This window comes from Polypterus senegalus, chromosome 13, assembly GCF_016835505.1.
Source record: "Polypterus senegalus isolate Bchr_013 chromosome 13, ASM1683550v1, whole genome shotgun sequence".
In the NCBI taxonomy this organism is placed as follows: Eukaryota; Metazoa; Chordata; class Cladistia; order Polypteriformes; family Polypteridae; genus Polypterus; species Polypterus senegalus.
Window position 1 is genome coordinate 51,487,044 of NC_053166.1, and position 16,804 is coordinate 51,503,847.

At 33.7% G+C, this 16,804-nt stretch overlaps 1 protein-coding gene across 5 annotated transcripts in view; it reads right to left on the reverse strand.

Moving 5' to 3' along the window:
• Window positions 1-16,804, reverse strand: part of jakmip2 (janus kinase and microtubule interacting protein 2) — a 74,600-nt gene that overhangs the window by 35,680 nt on the left and 22,116 nt on the right. For all 5 annotated transcript variants that reach the window (XM_039775355.1, XM_039775353.1, XM_039775357.1 and 2 more), the window contains exons 3-10: window positions 16,083-16,580; window positions 14,201-14,410; window positions 13,385-13,483; window positions 11,654-11,800; window positions 7,834-7,974; window positions 7,587-7,643; window positions 2,612-2,734; window positions 1,833-1,961 (exon numbers count right to left, since the gene is read on the reverse strand). In XM_039775355.1, the coding sequence (XP_039631289.1) occupies window positions 1,833-1,961; window positions 2,612-2,734; window positions 7,587-7,643; window positions 7,834-7,974; window positions 11,654-11,800; window positions 13,385-13,483; window positions 14,201-14,410; window positions 16,083-16,580 (1,404 nt within the window). The remainder of the gene's footprint in view (window positions 1-1,832; window positions 1,962-2,611; window positions 2,735-7,586; window positions 7,644-7,833; window positions 7,975-11,653; window positions 11,801-13,384; window positions 13,484-14,200; window positions 14,411-16,082; window positions 16,581-16,804) is intronic.

The following is a 16,804-nucleotide window of genomic DNA, read 5'->3' on the forward strand; positions in this document are numbered from 1 at the left end:
GCTAAATAGAATGTTTACTAAATAGAACTTTGGGTTTTCAACTTCTGCCTGCCTCTGATTTGGAATGTTAGTTTACTCCTAATACAGGCAGTTTGTCAGATTTTATTAGTTTATTGAGCTCACACAGTTCCTAGTCAGTGAATGTGGTTTATTGTTTAAATAAACACATTTTTCAGGTAACAAGCATATGATAAAAAAATTATGAACTGTAACTCTATAGTATTAAAAGGTAAGGAAAAATCCATATGCAGTGTTTTGACTCAGACTCTAGGGTTATGAAGAAAATACAGGTATCATGAAAAAAACTGACTTCTTCTATACTTTTGTTTGCACAGTAAACAATAAGTATCTGCAGATCACCAATACTAAATTTCTACAACCACAAGAGGAGTGGCTATGGCCAGAGAAAGCTCAGTAGTCTATATGTTACGTACACATATATATATATAGATTAAAATAATATATTTTTTTATCTGCTTAGCTTACTACAGAAATAAAATCACCTGGGACTTTCACCTAAATAGACTTAAATCATTACTGCTTTATTGCAGTCACATAAAAACGTTGACATCAAAATACGTAAGGTACATTGGCAACCTGGTATTTACCAAGCTAAATTTTACAGTCAGCCAAAATTAAAGAAAGAGCAAATCTGAAGGAGGACAATGTTGGTATTTTGCTACCCATATGAGTTTTATTTGCTGATATGTGCTGAGACAGGCCAAGGCTGCTGAAACCGCAGTTGGTTTCTACCTGCTTGGGCCTATAGAGTTGCTGAGGATTGGGAATTATTCTGCCTGTGAATAAAGGTTAATCATAATATAACTGCTTGAAACTCAAATATAATATTGTGGCAGACCACCGGAGCCCTTACCCAGCCGAGATACCCCGACCATGGGGGAGAGAGTATTTTCAAAACTGTTTCTCCCCTGGACCAGCAGAGGGCAGCCCCCTTGGCTTTCAATGGGGCAATGGGTCATAAGCATGGAAGTTCAACCCTACTGGGGCCTGTGGCCACCGCCACAGGACGTCTAGACACTTGCAGGGCCCTATTTGGCAGCACTTCCGCCACACCTGGAAGTGCTGCTGGAAGAAGCTTGTTGGGAACCTGGACTCCCTCTGGGTGCCCTATAAAAGGAGCCAGTCACCACCACTCATTGGCCTGAGTTGGGAGGAAGTGGACAAAGCTTGCGAGGAAGAGTGGAGGTGGAAGGACTGGCTGAGAGAAAGGGCTGTGAATTGTCTGTGAACTGCTGCGTTTTATGTACTGTGCTGTGGGTAGCAGAGAAAAGTGCTCCCCAATTGTGAAAAAACTGCATGCTGTGTGGCAAATACTGTCCTGCTTGTCTGTGTCGGGGTTAGGGAGGCTGTATGTGCCCTGTGGCATCACTACATATATATATTCACACTAAATATATTACCCTAAGGAAATTCAAACTCACTTAATTACAAACTCATTCACTGATGTCCAAATGTTTCCTCCTTCTATGAAAAGAGGCATACATTTGTAAGAAATGCTAAAACAACATCAAAACACAAGGTGTTCTAACCAAAACTGGACCAAATGGTTCTTTCTGATTTGCAAAAAATATTAAACTTAGCTGCATTTGGTCTTCGGGACAAAAAACAACCCGAAGACTCCCTAGCAGTTTTACTATATTCGTGAACTTTATTTGTGAAGAATTATACAGTGCAGAGGATGTGAACCCATTATTTATTTATATAGTTTAATTCTTATCACATTTCAGAATTTAGATAGATACATTGTACAATAAAATATCTAACTGATATTGTGCTGTCTAACATTTAAGCAATTTTCTTCGTTCTTTTACCTTAGCTTCTCTTTCTGCATCTAGGATTCCACCAGTTTGCTCCTGAAGTAGGGCGTAAGCTCTCTGAAGTGCTTGATATTCTCTTGTCAACTGACGAAAGCGCAGTTCAGACTCCTCCGCAGCCAGGCTCTTTGGTAAAAATACATGTGTAAAAATTTGGTGTATGTACAATATGCATATAACAGGTATGTCATTTTTTGTTTCTAACAAATTCACAATATAGCTTGCTTTCCAGTGAATTATAAGCATGCTGTAATATAGTGGTTTATTGACTAAGCTTATATATGATGGGCATGGCTACCATTATATTAAAATTAAATTTTATACTGTAGATTTACATACCATTTCTAGATATGTAGGTTAAAGAAACCAAAAATAACAAGTGGCTGTCAAAAGTAATACTATTTACATTCCATCCTGCTTCTTAAAGATGCAGAAAGGTCAAAATAAATACAAATACAGCAACTTTACCTCCTTTTATCATGAATGTGTCTATTTGCCTGTTCACAAAGCTAATGTGATTCTCTATCCTTCTCTATTTTCTCTCTGTACTCATCCTGCATGTCAATGAGCCTATTATTCCAACATTAGACTTTAGAGCCTTCTTTCATAATCTTTCTTTAAACAATATGTCTCTTTTATCCCTGGGCATGAAGCAATTATTTCTGTAGAAAATGCACACTGCTCATAGAGCTAGTTTAAATTTTGTTTTCAAAAGTAGAAACATCTGCACAGCAGGCTTATGATTCATGATGGTTATTTGTTTAAACTCATCTTACTTCATCCAAGTCCTCATCTGGAGTTGCTGGTGTTCGATCTGTCCTGAACGAAGCCAGTGATGATGTCTCAGAATCCATGGATTCTTCATCATATCCAAAGAAAGTATCTACTACAATATGTCTCTTTAACAAGGAAAAAAATAAATATTATCCATTTGCCATGTATTTTTTTGGACCACTAAACATCTCATTAACTGTGACAGCCTTAATATTTACCTAGATTACTACTAAATACTTTATAAACACGGCAGTTTAGACAAAATAATTTATAAGTGAGGAGGTTATGCCTTAAATATTCTCTGTAAACTTGTAGCAATTATCTAAAAGCATTCTTTAAAAATTCAGAATCAGAGGGAAAGCTCATTTAGAACCAATGGAGTGAACTGCTTTACTTATAATATTATAGACAAACTTTAACCAGCATATAAATAAAGTATTAGTTAAAATGGTGTTTTTTTACATTAAAGAAAGTAAGTTACGATGTTTAAGTAAAAATTAATTTTATAAGTATTTCCACATAATCTAACAAAAGTCATCTGTTCATAGTCACTTGAGAGAAGAAGCAGATCAAGAAGTTATACAGACTGTTCTTGTCTTTTAACAAGGGCTTTCAGTAAGTGTGACTTTGTAAGTCTTGACAAGATACTTCCCTTTGTTTCCATAAATTATGTATGTAAGTGTAAGGCAAGGCACAACATTCATGGATTTTAAAACTGAAATCCACATTTGAAAAAAAACAGTCTTATTTGGAATTGTGAAAAGTTCAATTATCAGAAAAAATAAAGATATTGTTTGTTGAAAAACTACTACAGCTGTTTTTACATTCTTTTTGAGATTTTCAGAATCAAATCTCAAATGAATGCACTGTATTTGAAGTACTTTTTAGTAGGGTACTGAAAAACAGTGAACTACCATTCCCAGGTATATTAATATATGAAGATCACAGGAGTAATCGACCAACCATTACCTTATGTAGGACCATTTATCCACGCACTCTAAAAAGGATTAATTTTTTAGTTTTTCACTATATTATCATCTTTTTGCTTCCTTAGCATAACTGCTCAAGTACTATGTTTTCTATTTTATGTTACACAAAACAACTTTACATACAATATAATTTTATTTAGTGTTGCACTTAGCTGAGCTTATTTGAGCATGATTAGGGTCTTGGTGCATCAGCCCATCTCAAGAGTCACCTATGCAAACCTAATTTACAGTCACAAATTCACCAACTTTATAAAGTGAAAGGGCCAGGATTTGAACACAAGTACCTGCTGCTGCAAGGCTGCATTGCTAATCTATTAGTGTGGCACTATCTATTGAGAAAAACACAGCTATAAATATTTATTTAATTTTCTAAAAATTTCAAATGACAAAAAAAAATCCAATTAAAATTAAAATAATAAAACTTTCTGAAACCAACTTAATGCAATTTAGAGTTGTGGAGGGTCACAATCTATCTTAGCATCACTGGGCACAATGCAGGAATAAGCCCTGGACAGGGCACTAGTCTACTGCAGAGTCCATTCATAAACACACCTATACAGAGGTCAATTTTGAACTATCATTTAACTTGACCTGCATTTCCTTGGTAATAAGATAGGAAAAACTGAAATACCACTCAGAAGGCATGGAGAGAATTTGTAAATTCCACATGAAACACAACAGGGCGTGGGATTGAAACCCACAATGTTAAATCCATGAGGCAACAATTGTAACCACTCTCCCAATCTTTTATATTAATGGGGGCTTCACAGAAGAATAGACGGGTTGTCTAAATGACTGCTTTTTATTAAAATAATAATGAAGGTAAATAAATAATTTATCTGATTTCTGATGTAGTAATACGGTGAAAATAAATCATTTCCAGGGTGGGGTAGGTCATCAGTCATAGATTCTGGCGTCCAAAAGCACCTTACAGCCGTAGAGCTTCCTATATCCTGATAACCTGATATGTTTAACAGTAATAATAATACCACTAATAATGCCAAAACCATATATAATCTCAAAATGAGTCATTTGTGTGGTAAATCTTAAAGCAGGGTGAAAGACACAATACAATGTTACAGTCGGGACAATAATAGCATGTTTCTTTTTGGATTTTCTTTTCAGATTTATCAGTTTTTGAACAGCGCACTGCACAGGTACGAGTTGGATTCTGTTTTTTTTCTGTTGGAGGTACATAATCAATAAAATGTCTACCAATAAGACGTTCTGGATTGATAAGCAACGTGCTGGGTCGATAGTGGTAGTGTGGATGGTGGATGTGCAGCAATGATTTGTTCTACAAGCTGGCATGTAAAGTTTGCATAAGATACAGTTTGCCAGCTTTTAGTTTGTATAACACAAATGGATTCCAAATGCACTGCTCCACCAGAAGGCAAAATATTTGTTGTGGTATTTGTTTTGTTGCCTCCACATAACGGGATAGAAAGTCAATTCTTGATCTGCACGATCAACGCCACCCATCGTGCTATTGTAGTCAACCAAAGCACAAGGCTTCGTAACCTGCTTGTTGCCTTTTGCATGTACAGTGATTGTAACTGCAGTATTTACAGTGCTAAGAAGACTTTCTTGTCTTTCCATTTCAGTGCAAGTACTTTACCCTTTTGCCAAGCTACTAGCACACCTTGCTGTAATTTAGCTCTGCCGGTCTTGAGGCATGCCATGACGATTAAGACACACTGTTCCATATGTGTAAATCTTTGTTTGCAGCAAGATGTCAAATAACTCTGGTGAAGTATAAAAATTGTCCACGATTACCCAGTAACATTGATTCAGAAGAGCGTCTATCAAAGTCGGCACCAATGTAGCAATACTGTACTGATTATGATTTGGATCAAACATTGTCCCTTTCTCTGTGTGCAGAACCGAATTCTATATATATCCCATTTTAGATTCACAAAGCTTGTAAAGCTTTATGCCAAATCTTGCTCTTTTTGACGTGATGTACTGTATCCATGACACTCTGCCCTTATAAGCCATTTGACTTTCATCTATGCTGTCATTGCAGACTGGAATGTACAGTAAAGTCTTCATTGTTGGTAAAGTGCAAATATTTCATAATTAGTGAAAACCTACACCCAGAGATAATTTCTCCAAAGAATGGCAGCACTGACAGCACTTTTTTAGCCCAAGTAATTCTCGGTTCTAATGCTTATGCAAGACACATCTGTACAGTTGCCCAAGTAACACTCGGGACTAACACTTTTAGCATGGTTTTCACAGCCTAAGTAACTCTTGGGTCTAACGCTAAGTAGGTTAAGGGTGGTACAGTGTCTAACTCAAAACCAAATATTGGATTTCTAGCTGGGGTTCATTCATTTTGTGTGATGTTCTTCAGTGTGTCTATTTTCAGGGTCTAAAGACATGTATCAAGTTTATTAATAAAACAAGTTTCAGCATGTGTGTGTGTCTGTTTATGTGTACCCAGATATGTACTGTCCTCCTGGTTACTGCTTTTCAGTCTGATGAATGCAGCAAAGTCCTGAAACAGCAAAGTCAGTAATGTCAAACAGAAAATGGATTTAGTGGGTTATTTTTATTTTAGTGCCAAATCAATGAAACTGTATGTGTCTTAAAAACATTCTAATTACCAATATTTATTTTCTTTATTCTACAGGCTTTGATTTTAAACCTTTAATGTTTAAAGTGGAGGTGTTTTAGAGTTTCGACAAAATCTTAATCTATATTCTAAGCTAGTATCAGTGCTGTTTGTTTTACCAAATCAAATATCAGTGGGAAGAGCATGGTTATGTTGCCATTTCATATAGCTAATCCATCTTGTACATTTTAAACTTTTGATAGCATGAACAGTTGCTAAACATTTGTTTAAGGTTCATCCAACCAAATACAGAAATATTTTTGAGTTGCATTAAAACCATTCATATCTACACTATCTAATGATTAGTTTTTCTTAGCTCTTATAAGCAAGAGTTTTAGAGACTTTTTCTAACTTTTGCAATATTACCTATGCTTGCAACTTTTCTCTTGAACTTAAAATGTTTTGCTGTCTCACTTTTACGCTGTCATTAAGATAAAATTAATCCATTAAGCATACCAGCATTGTGATTAAAGAAGGAATTTTGCCTTTTGTCAAAATAAGCAAGGTGTGTAATGAGAACACAATTGCTCCTGCATGCTGGTTCTGCCAGTTCCTATATGAATGCACTGTATATAATTTTGTCAACTAAAAGGAATTCATTTGAAATTTACACTTCAATAAGTACAAACTAGCCTACACAAAGTCATGAGCTGTTTTTAGATATTGTGTTGGAACTTCTTCAATCTGTAGACTAATGCAGCAGTTGTAAAAGTAGAGTCTGCAGAAGAGTTCTGACATATTATTACACATACTCTTGCTGATAGGACATGATACAGAGAGCTATGGAACAAAAGGATGTACTGTAAGGATTTAATCTTTATATTAGACTCTCAGAACATGGGCTTATATTATGGACTGCCCAAAAAGGGCATAGGAGGCCATTTGACCTAGGTCACCTGAAATGTGACTCTAGTTTTAATATTAACAGGTTTACATTTTCATAATTTTATGTTGGTCAGTTTGATTTATTCTCTAATGTATATTCAACCTAATTTTTGTGTTCATGCACCATATGTAAATGATGAAGATGTAGTCATGCCCATTAAAGACTAGAAGTTACTCATAGCAATATAAAAAAAAAAGCTACAATAGGATGACTGTATCATTTTCATACCAGGACAAGTATAAATAATATGGCTCCAGGCACTCCTTAACATAATTTTGTTAATTATAATCTAATAATGTTTATCCAAGAAGCTGCATTAGTTCCACTGTATGTCCCACACAGTGAAAACACCCTTCTGGTAATAAGAAGCTGCTTCAGATGTGCTTTACACCTTCTACAGACTCTATAAACACAACTCTCCTTTACGGCTACAGTATATGAAAAAATTATAAAATAACTCTGTATTTGATAACGTCTATGCTTACCTTGATGGGTTTGGAACTTCGTTTATGTCTTTTTCTGCGAAGTAATTTTTCTCTGTCCTAAATATTATGAAAACATATTAATAAATATTAATACTTATAATAAACAGTAATCATATTACTATTAATATTTAATAGTAATAATAAATATAACTACAATTAAAAGTTCAATAAGTTAAATTACTGTATCATAAACAGTACAAATAAAAATCATATAATAAAAGTATATATTTATTAACTTTACACTCACCCTTGTTAAGTCATCTATCATGTTTTGTTGCTCCAGAACCTGAAGCTTTAAAAATTCTATTTCCTGCTCATCATGCGCTTGATCCAGATCATTCAAAGACTTAAGCTTCTTCAAGGGAGGGTGGGAACTGATCTTCTCTTTCTGGAAATAAGAATTTCAACATTTGAAAACCTCATCACCTAGCACTGCATCCAGTGAGTAAAAACTAATTTTGTAACTGGTCAGATTATAACAGTTTTTTCTGTACAATGTACAAAGGCATCAAGATAAGAGAGCCAGGAAGTAGTGACAGTAACAAAAACAATTACGAAAGAAGTGAACAATCATTAAAACATGAGAAACTCTTGGAAAATGAAATTTAACACAAACTAGGGCAATGTATTGCATGCAGGTATCTAGAGCATACTATATACATAAAAGATGGATTTTTAAAATTTTTTTACTAAGAAGGTAACAAGGAAATAATTTAGCATTAATTGCACACACAGAATTTGATGGTGTCATAGGAAAGTAATAATACCATGTGTTTTGTGGAATTGGCAAAACTTCCTTAGTAATAAAACATACTCAATCTTTAACACAATTATATAACAGCCTTACGTTGCAATATCAATTTTGGCACTGGAAATTACAAAACATATATTGAAACTACCAGCAATGAGGCTGGAATCAGTTCCTTATAGTTAAGTGTCTCGATCTGCTATGCAAACATGCCGCTCCTAAACGCATTACTTTGCCAACATGTACACTTGAATTACACATTGTTTCTTTGCTTATGGCGGTAGTGATCATGTAACACTTAAGGCTCATTGCCAAATATGATTATAACTGTTTTCAAAAACTCCGACCTTTCCCAGTTTTTTTGCATTGAGGATCCACCACTCTCACTAACATGTAAATAACAATGTAGTTACTACAAGTAGAATGCCATAGTGGTGCTGCGGATGCTATCTACTCTATATATATAAAATCCTAAGCCTAAAAGTGCAATGACTTTATGTGACTTTTTGCTCACGCTTTAAATAGGGCTTATTTTAAAACCTACATATATATGTTTGATATCATTCTTTTCAGAATTTATCAAACTTTAATGTGATGTTGTTAAGATTTTCACATTCTCATTCCGTTTTTAAATTATACTATAAAATATCAAGAACTCATGTCCCGCGAGATGAGACTTTGTGCTAAGACATTTAACCACGCCCAAGGCTGGAAATAAAAGACAAAGAGTAGATGACAAAGACAGCTGGTGTACAGGCTTTTAAATGTTCAAAGCACCATGCAAGACAGCTGGTGTACAGGCTTTTAAATGTTCAAAGCACCATGCAAGATGCAGATCACGCAGCATGGCAGCAGCAGCAAGCCAGCTGCTGATCGAACAAAGAGGAGGTAAAAAAAAAACTGTATTTGTTTCCCATTGTATCACCGTTTAAGAGGTTTCGGAGAAGAAAACCACGTCTCCTTGGGGTGAGTTTAGCCCCCCCTCTTCACAACACAAGCAGCAAGATGTGAAGTGGCTGGCACATAGCACAGGCCAGGGGGGTTAGCAAGCAAAGCGAGCAGGGGGTAACCCCCTAGTTACTACTATAACTAAAATAAGCTGGGCTCCATTTAGTGTTGAGTCCTTCTTTCCACCTGATGCTGCTTGATGGACTTCATTGTGACCCAAGTTATATTAAACAGATTCAGAAAATTAAAGCCTTAGTTTATGGTCACCATTGTCTCTAGATCTCTCACCCTTAACCTAGGAAAGAGAGACATAGTTATAGACATTGTTTAATATAGGAGTGGTCTTTTCGAAAAAGTATTCTTCAAACATCTCTTTATCCAATTAATATGCAGACAATATAAGCCTATTCTAGTTTGAACACCTGGATAGAGTGTCTGTCAACTGTTTACACTCATGTACTTATCTATACTCAGATCAAGTTATTGTCACCAATTAACACACATCACCTAAAGCTTTGGGATATGGGAGAAAGCTCCACACAGACATTGGACAACAAATCTAGATACTATGTAACCCTTCTGCAAAAACATAAAATAGATGTACATTTCAAGAATACCTAGGAAGTACCAGTTAATGGGATTTGACAAAAATAAGTTGAATATTTGACTTCCATGTATGAAATAAAAAGAATATGAATTCTTTTCATATAAATACAGTGCATAAAAATGGCTTAATAGACTAAAATGGAAAAAAAAGGATTAAAATTTTATATGTCAGAATTTTATTTATTTTGGGGTATCTTTAGAAAAGCTTTTTATACTATAAATGGAATATCCAGTGAGTAAAAAGTTTTCCACACTATTAATTAGACCATTACAAGGACATCAACATTTGCAGTAAATCTCTGACATTTAACGTTGTGGGGACAAATCTATAAGTTATGTGTGACACCCAGGATGGTAGGTTAATACTTTTAGAGATTTGTTCTTTGGATTCATCTTTATCACGCAAATGCTACAGCTGACTTTTTATGATTTTACAGTTTGTAATTGGTACTGATCCTTGGTTTAAAGAAACTTTTTAATTAATTTATTTTCAAAGTGAACTTATTTTTCATAAATATAGCATACATTAATCTGAAAAACAGTGTATCAAAAGCTGCATAAATTAATTGGACTACAAGGTTCAAGCCCATATGTTACTGTGCATTTCAGTCTAATCTTGCTGTGCTACTTTCATCATTTTTGTTCACTGTTTCCATCACAATATTATTTTTTTTCACTGTCATATACACAAATATACTGGTCATAAATCACTTGACAAAGAACTGTTAATTGTCCACGTGTACTAGATTTAACTGTTGCACAAACTATGTTCACCTTGTGTCAACAAAATATTTGCTCAATCTGCTAAACAAAATCATTTACATTAGTGAAACAATACAAGGGTAGTTCTGCATATTTTAAATGTTTTTGTTGAAAATAGTGAAATTGGTATAGCCCTTCTTCAATCTAAACTTTGTGAGATTTTACATTACTATACACTTGTGTCAACAGTGGCATGCTGTGGACAAATATATTAGTTGAAGTAATGATGGAAAGTCATCAGGTTTCAATTACACTATTGTAAATATATTGTAAATAAAAAAATAACCAAATAAATGTAGCTAATGTCATTCTTTTTGCAGAATGTGAGTATGTGTAAGATCTAATACTGTAGATTAGTTAAACATTTTTAATACTCTTTTACCTAAGTTAGACTTTTACAGCTGTTACAACTTAAATAGAAATAATGTAAAAGGCAGTAGTTCAATATTAATCTAAACAATAACTGTTGTAACTATATGAAACAAAGAACAAATAAAGACAAAATGAATTCCAACTTCCCATTCATTTGCTAGGTACACCATACCAACAGTTAAGGATTTAGACATTTCCATCATAATAATATACAGCAATTTATATTTTTATTTAATGATTCCAGAGATACATTGTTTACTTTGATATTAGCTACATAAATTTCGAACAGTACAGGAAATTACTAAACGGACAGATTTGTCTTGTTATCCTTCACATACACTTCCATATCAAAGGATGGTAATGTTTTTAATTATTAAATCTGTCTTTATTAGAGGGAGATTTAGCTAGTTTTCATTTAGGCCTTCTACTCCTATTATCATTTACAAGAAATTGCATAAACATATTTGTTTACATATATGTTTTTATATAAGAGCTATAACAACTATTCAAATGAATAACCTTTTTCTAAGTAATTTTGAATTCACTATGATTCACTAAAAACACAATGTTTACTTTCACTATTTCTCTAGAAAAGGGAGAAGGACAATTTATTTTTTAAACGCACACTCACCATTTCAAGGTTCTCCTTGGTTAAGATTTTAAGCTTGTCTTCCAAGCGCTGCAATGCCTGAGTAAGCTCTTCATTTCTCTTAGACAGGCACTTGTTTTTCTCAATGAGAGGCTTACACTGTTTTTCAGATTCTCTGACTCGCTTCAGCTGATAAAATAACAGTAACAATTCATTTTTAGAATTGTGTAAATACATATAATTTACGCTTAAAAAAACTTAAAAAGACTTATATATTTACAGACAGTCCAATCCTCTAATGCTTCAAAAACAGTCACTTATTTTCAATAAAGTCTCAGTTCACATACTCATCCATTCAATCCAATTTAATTGAACCAGAGCAGCACTGGCAGTTTTAGGTACAAGGCAGAGGCCAATTGTGGGTGGTAGGTCAGTCCACTGTATTAAAATTAAATCTTCTTCTTTTAGCTGCTCCCATAATGCTGTATTTATGTGCATAAAGTATATAATAAGATATACTCTTAAAATAATTAGGTTTCGATTTTTTTAACTGAACTAATCCACATATTTTGCAAATGTATAATGTTAGGTAAAGACAGTAACAGTTACAGTTGCAAAAGATATTTAATTAGAAAGGGAAATTAATCAGTTAACTGCTTGCTGCCAAGAAGCACACAAAGCCATCTGGCATTAGTGACCAGCAAATAAAGAAAAATGAATTCGGTGGGTCTGCTTTGAGTGCCGAAGGAACTTAGGCAATCCATCCATTAGACAAGCAACACAGATGGGGGATAAAGAAGGCACAACGCAGACTTAACACTACTTCAGGAAAATGAGGAAAAGACTTAGCCTTCTGGATGAACTGAAATGTATAGATTAAACAAATAGAGGCAGAATTTATTTATAGCTTTGCTGAATGCTGAAAAAATGTCCTTTTATCTAAATTTCTATGAAATATTCAGAAAGTAAATAAAAAGCATATTAGTTTGTTTTCTTGAAAACAAAAAAATATCAACAGGAAAATAAATAAAGTCAGATAGATAGATAGATAGATAGATAGATCAAGACAGGCTTTAGACATTGTCAGAAATGAATACATTATATTTAACAAAAATAAATGTTGGGCCAAGGCTCCTAGGCAAGACAAAGACATCCCATGAATGTGAATTTAGAATAAGTGGGTTCAGAGAAATGACTGGATGGATTAAGAGATATACATACTCTGTGAAAATATTCTACTGATTATCCATTTCAATACAAAAGAAAACACTTCCTGTAAATTTCCTGAAAAACAGGAATTCATCTAATGCAGGAATGTTTTACTCTTGGGAAACTGTATATAGCATGTTCAAGAGTAAGCAGCTCCAATGACCTCTTGTGGATGTCGAACAGCACTATATCTGGGCACAGACGCTAGACATTTTGCCTTTTTATATTTAGAGACTATTTGTGCTATCCATCTAAGATAAGGTGAAATTTAAGTAATCAACATAAACCACAGCATTAACAACTGCAGTGCACCATCTATTGGAATGTACAGTATTTTGTAATGTACACAGTAATAAAATGCAATGCACTGGACATTCCAACTGATGGCGCATCACAAACATTTTTGCAAGAAAATGCATTACTACTTGCATGTATATAAATAGTAAGCAAGTATTACATTAAGTTATACATTAAAGTACAGAGCTGCTACACAAAATGCACATGAATTAGTGTAATGAAACTTATGAAAAATGTGTAGGTTTAAAGTACTGTGTTTTTTAGTACCAGTTCATTCCGCTCATCCCCTAGCAATGTATTTCTATCTTCTAGCTTCCGGATGGTTGAATTTAGCTCAGCAACACGCCTCTGATTTCTTCTTAGGTCCTGCAAGAATGTTAAGAATTAGGCCTTTACACACACACAAAAATTTCCTTCTACAAATAAATTTGAAATGACCTTAAACATTTCCATCATAATCTCAACATTCTCAGTTGGTCTGCTTTCATCAAATTGTCTTGTTTTTTGTTTTTTATATATTTTCAAATGCTATTTTGAATTTAACCTTGCTGTGATTAATATTACGTAGAAGATCAATCACCTATGTTTCTCTTACTGCACTGCTTTTGATCTAAAACACACAGTCTACTTTGACAAAGTGTTCTAAAATACAAAGTCTACATAGACATTTTATGCTGTTGACAAAATAGGTAAGAAAACAATCATCTGCCTTCAGTTTCCTATTCTGTCCTTCTGTCAGGTATTTCTAGCTCAGTGTTAATTATAATAAATTAAGATTAATTTATATAACTGCTAAGAAACACATTTTCAACTTATACTATATATCTACTGATATTACAATACAAAGTACTTTCTTTAAATTAAATTTATTAAAAACAAAGGTGAGCATAACATTATAAGAGAAATTTTAAAATGCACAAAATAGTCTTTCAAGGTTTTTTGGAATACTACTGATTAAACAATTTACAGATACTGATCATTCATCTAAAATCACCTAAATATACTAGAAAACATGCTAGTAATATGTTTCTAAAAATTGAAGCCTTGGCACAAATGTTCTAAGATTAAAAATCATCAACTCACTGGACTTCCACAGTGTTCTGCTCCATCTCCAGCTCTTCCAGGGATTTCTCGTTTAGGACTGCCAACATTACATTCCGCCTCTTTTACTAAGAATAGCTGTTCATCAAGTGCATCCTTCTGTAGTTGAAGCTTTTGCACATTGCCAGTTTGAGCTTCCAGCTCCTTTTCCAGAGCAAAAACTATACGGTCTTTTGATTTAATCTCATCTACCTATAAATGTCAAATATAGATCTTGATAAACAAATTCATAACAAAGTAAATAATGATACTGGCCAGTTGTACGTTTTTTGTAAATAGTTAAATAGTTAAAATGTGTAATTATGTTAAAAATTGCATGTTTAATCTATTCCAATGTAAACAAATCTCCACATGACAAAGCATATTAATAATACCAATATGAAAAACAAGAGTGCTCTTTTTGTGCAGTAATTTGACTCAGTTTGTATTACATTCTGAATATGGCATGACATTCTTTTTATTTAGTTAATTATTTCCACAGTCAGAATAGGATTAGTGCAAAAATACCCTCATAAAAAAAGATTCTCTTTTATTATTTTTAAGGCCAAAGCACTGAAGAATATTAAATTAATAAAAATAAATACACTTTTACATTCTGGTTTTGACAGATGTGCTTTCTCTTCATTAAAACTAACATGGTATTTCTGAAAATTTTCCTTTCTTTGATAAACACACACAAACACTCAATATTCATCAAAGAAATGCAGCTCCAGTTACCGTCTGCAAAGGTAATAGGTTAACTGCATATATTTAACTGAGAAAAGATTAAGATATTAAAATATTCTACAGATTAACATTCATTTAATAAAATTTATGTTCATTCTGTAAAACCAATTTTTAGCTTTTATGTGATTTATGGAACTGCTGAATGTGATTATAAAATGGCAATATCACTTTTGGAATGGAAATCTGATAGGCGAAGTATGCAAACACTGATGAATGGTTTCATGCTGTATTAAATACAAAAATTGCTTGATTGCTAGACTTCCAAGATTGTGGTTTCTGTTTGTGGCATTTTAATAGCCTGCAAAAACAGCTTTCATTTATGCATATGCATATCTAAATAGTATTTATTTTTACAGTTCAGACTGACAATGAACTATTAATCCTGCTAGATAAAATGTGATTCATAGTCTGCAAGTCATAAGTTAATATTCCATTAGTTCACTTTAAACGTTTAGCTCACTTCAGGCAGGGGATCACAGGGTCAAAAAAAAAAACCAAGTCTGTGATAGCCTTATCCATTAAAACTAAAATCCAGAACCAGGAACAAGAACAAAGTTGAAAAACAGGTAATAACACAAAAGTAGGCATTACTAATAGTTACCCACACAATAAAAATGCATAAACGTACAACTACTTTTTATCTTTTATTGTCTTTTCAATACTCGTTTTTTTTAAAATAAATTTGTATGCCAATTCTGGCATTGTTGTATGTACAGTATATGTTGGGGAATATGCATTATACACTGAAGTGATACCTGCCCTTTTTATTTCAGACCAGTATACTTGCTTCCACAACTAAAGCAAATGTTTAGGCCTTAGCCTGGTCCTACTTAGTTCATAGTGGTAATGGAAAAGCCACATTTGTGGCTGTAAACTGCAGAAGAATGTTGCTATTTTTATCATTTTGTCTCCACTAGAATTTTGCTACTCTAGTTACAGTGCATCATTTATTAATAATTGCTGCAAATAAGCATACATTCGATGTTTTCTCTGAAAAAAATATAAACTAATCTAAAAAAAGAAACATTGTTGCACTCTTTTTTTGCCTACATATTATGTAGTATTTTTGTGAACCTCTGCAATACAACACATGTGTACATGCAAACAAATGATTTATATTAACTAGTGAATTACGCACCAGCCGCCTTATTTCCCTCTCACATTCCCATTTGATTTTGGATATTTGCTCCTGATGCAGTTGATGTTCACTCCTCAGTTCTCCAGCTTTCATTTTATCTGCTTGTATCATATTACTGAGAGCCTCATCCACTTGTTTCTTAGATGATTTCAGCTCTGCAACTTCCTGTAGTAGTTTCAGACGTTCTGATTCAAAAAATTTTCTTGCCTCCTCACGGGCCTCAATAGTCAATGCTGTCTTAACTTTATCACTACTCCCATCCCTTAAGGCATTTACCACTGACTTAAGCCGCTGGTTCTCAGCATCTTTGATTTTGGCAGTCCTTGCCATTTCTTGTTCATGTTGTTTGATGAGACTCTCACGGACAGCCTGGAGTTCCTTCATTTTATCTTCATGCAGCTTGGCTTTGAGCTCACTCAGCATCACAGTGTACTTGTTCTGTTCTTGTTCACGGATTTTTTTTGCCTCTTGAACTTTCTCACGCTCAAGTTTATTAACCTAAACACAAAAAGTTACATATTTACATCAACGCTTTTATAATCATTTACCATACTGTAGAGTAATAAAAAAGCAGAATCAGACCTCAATCTGCACATCTACCTTTAAATTATTTTAAAAATTGCTATATCACTAGTGTTTCATTGTAGTATGTGAGATTCACAGATGTCTGAAACTATATTCTAACTGATTCATTTTGTTCATCTCTATCCCTGTCTCGTAGA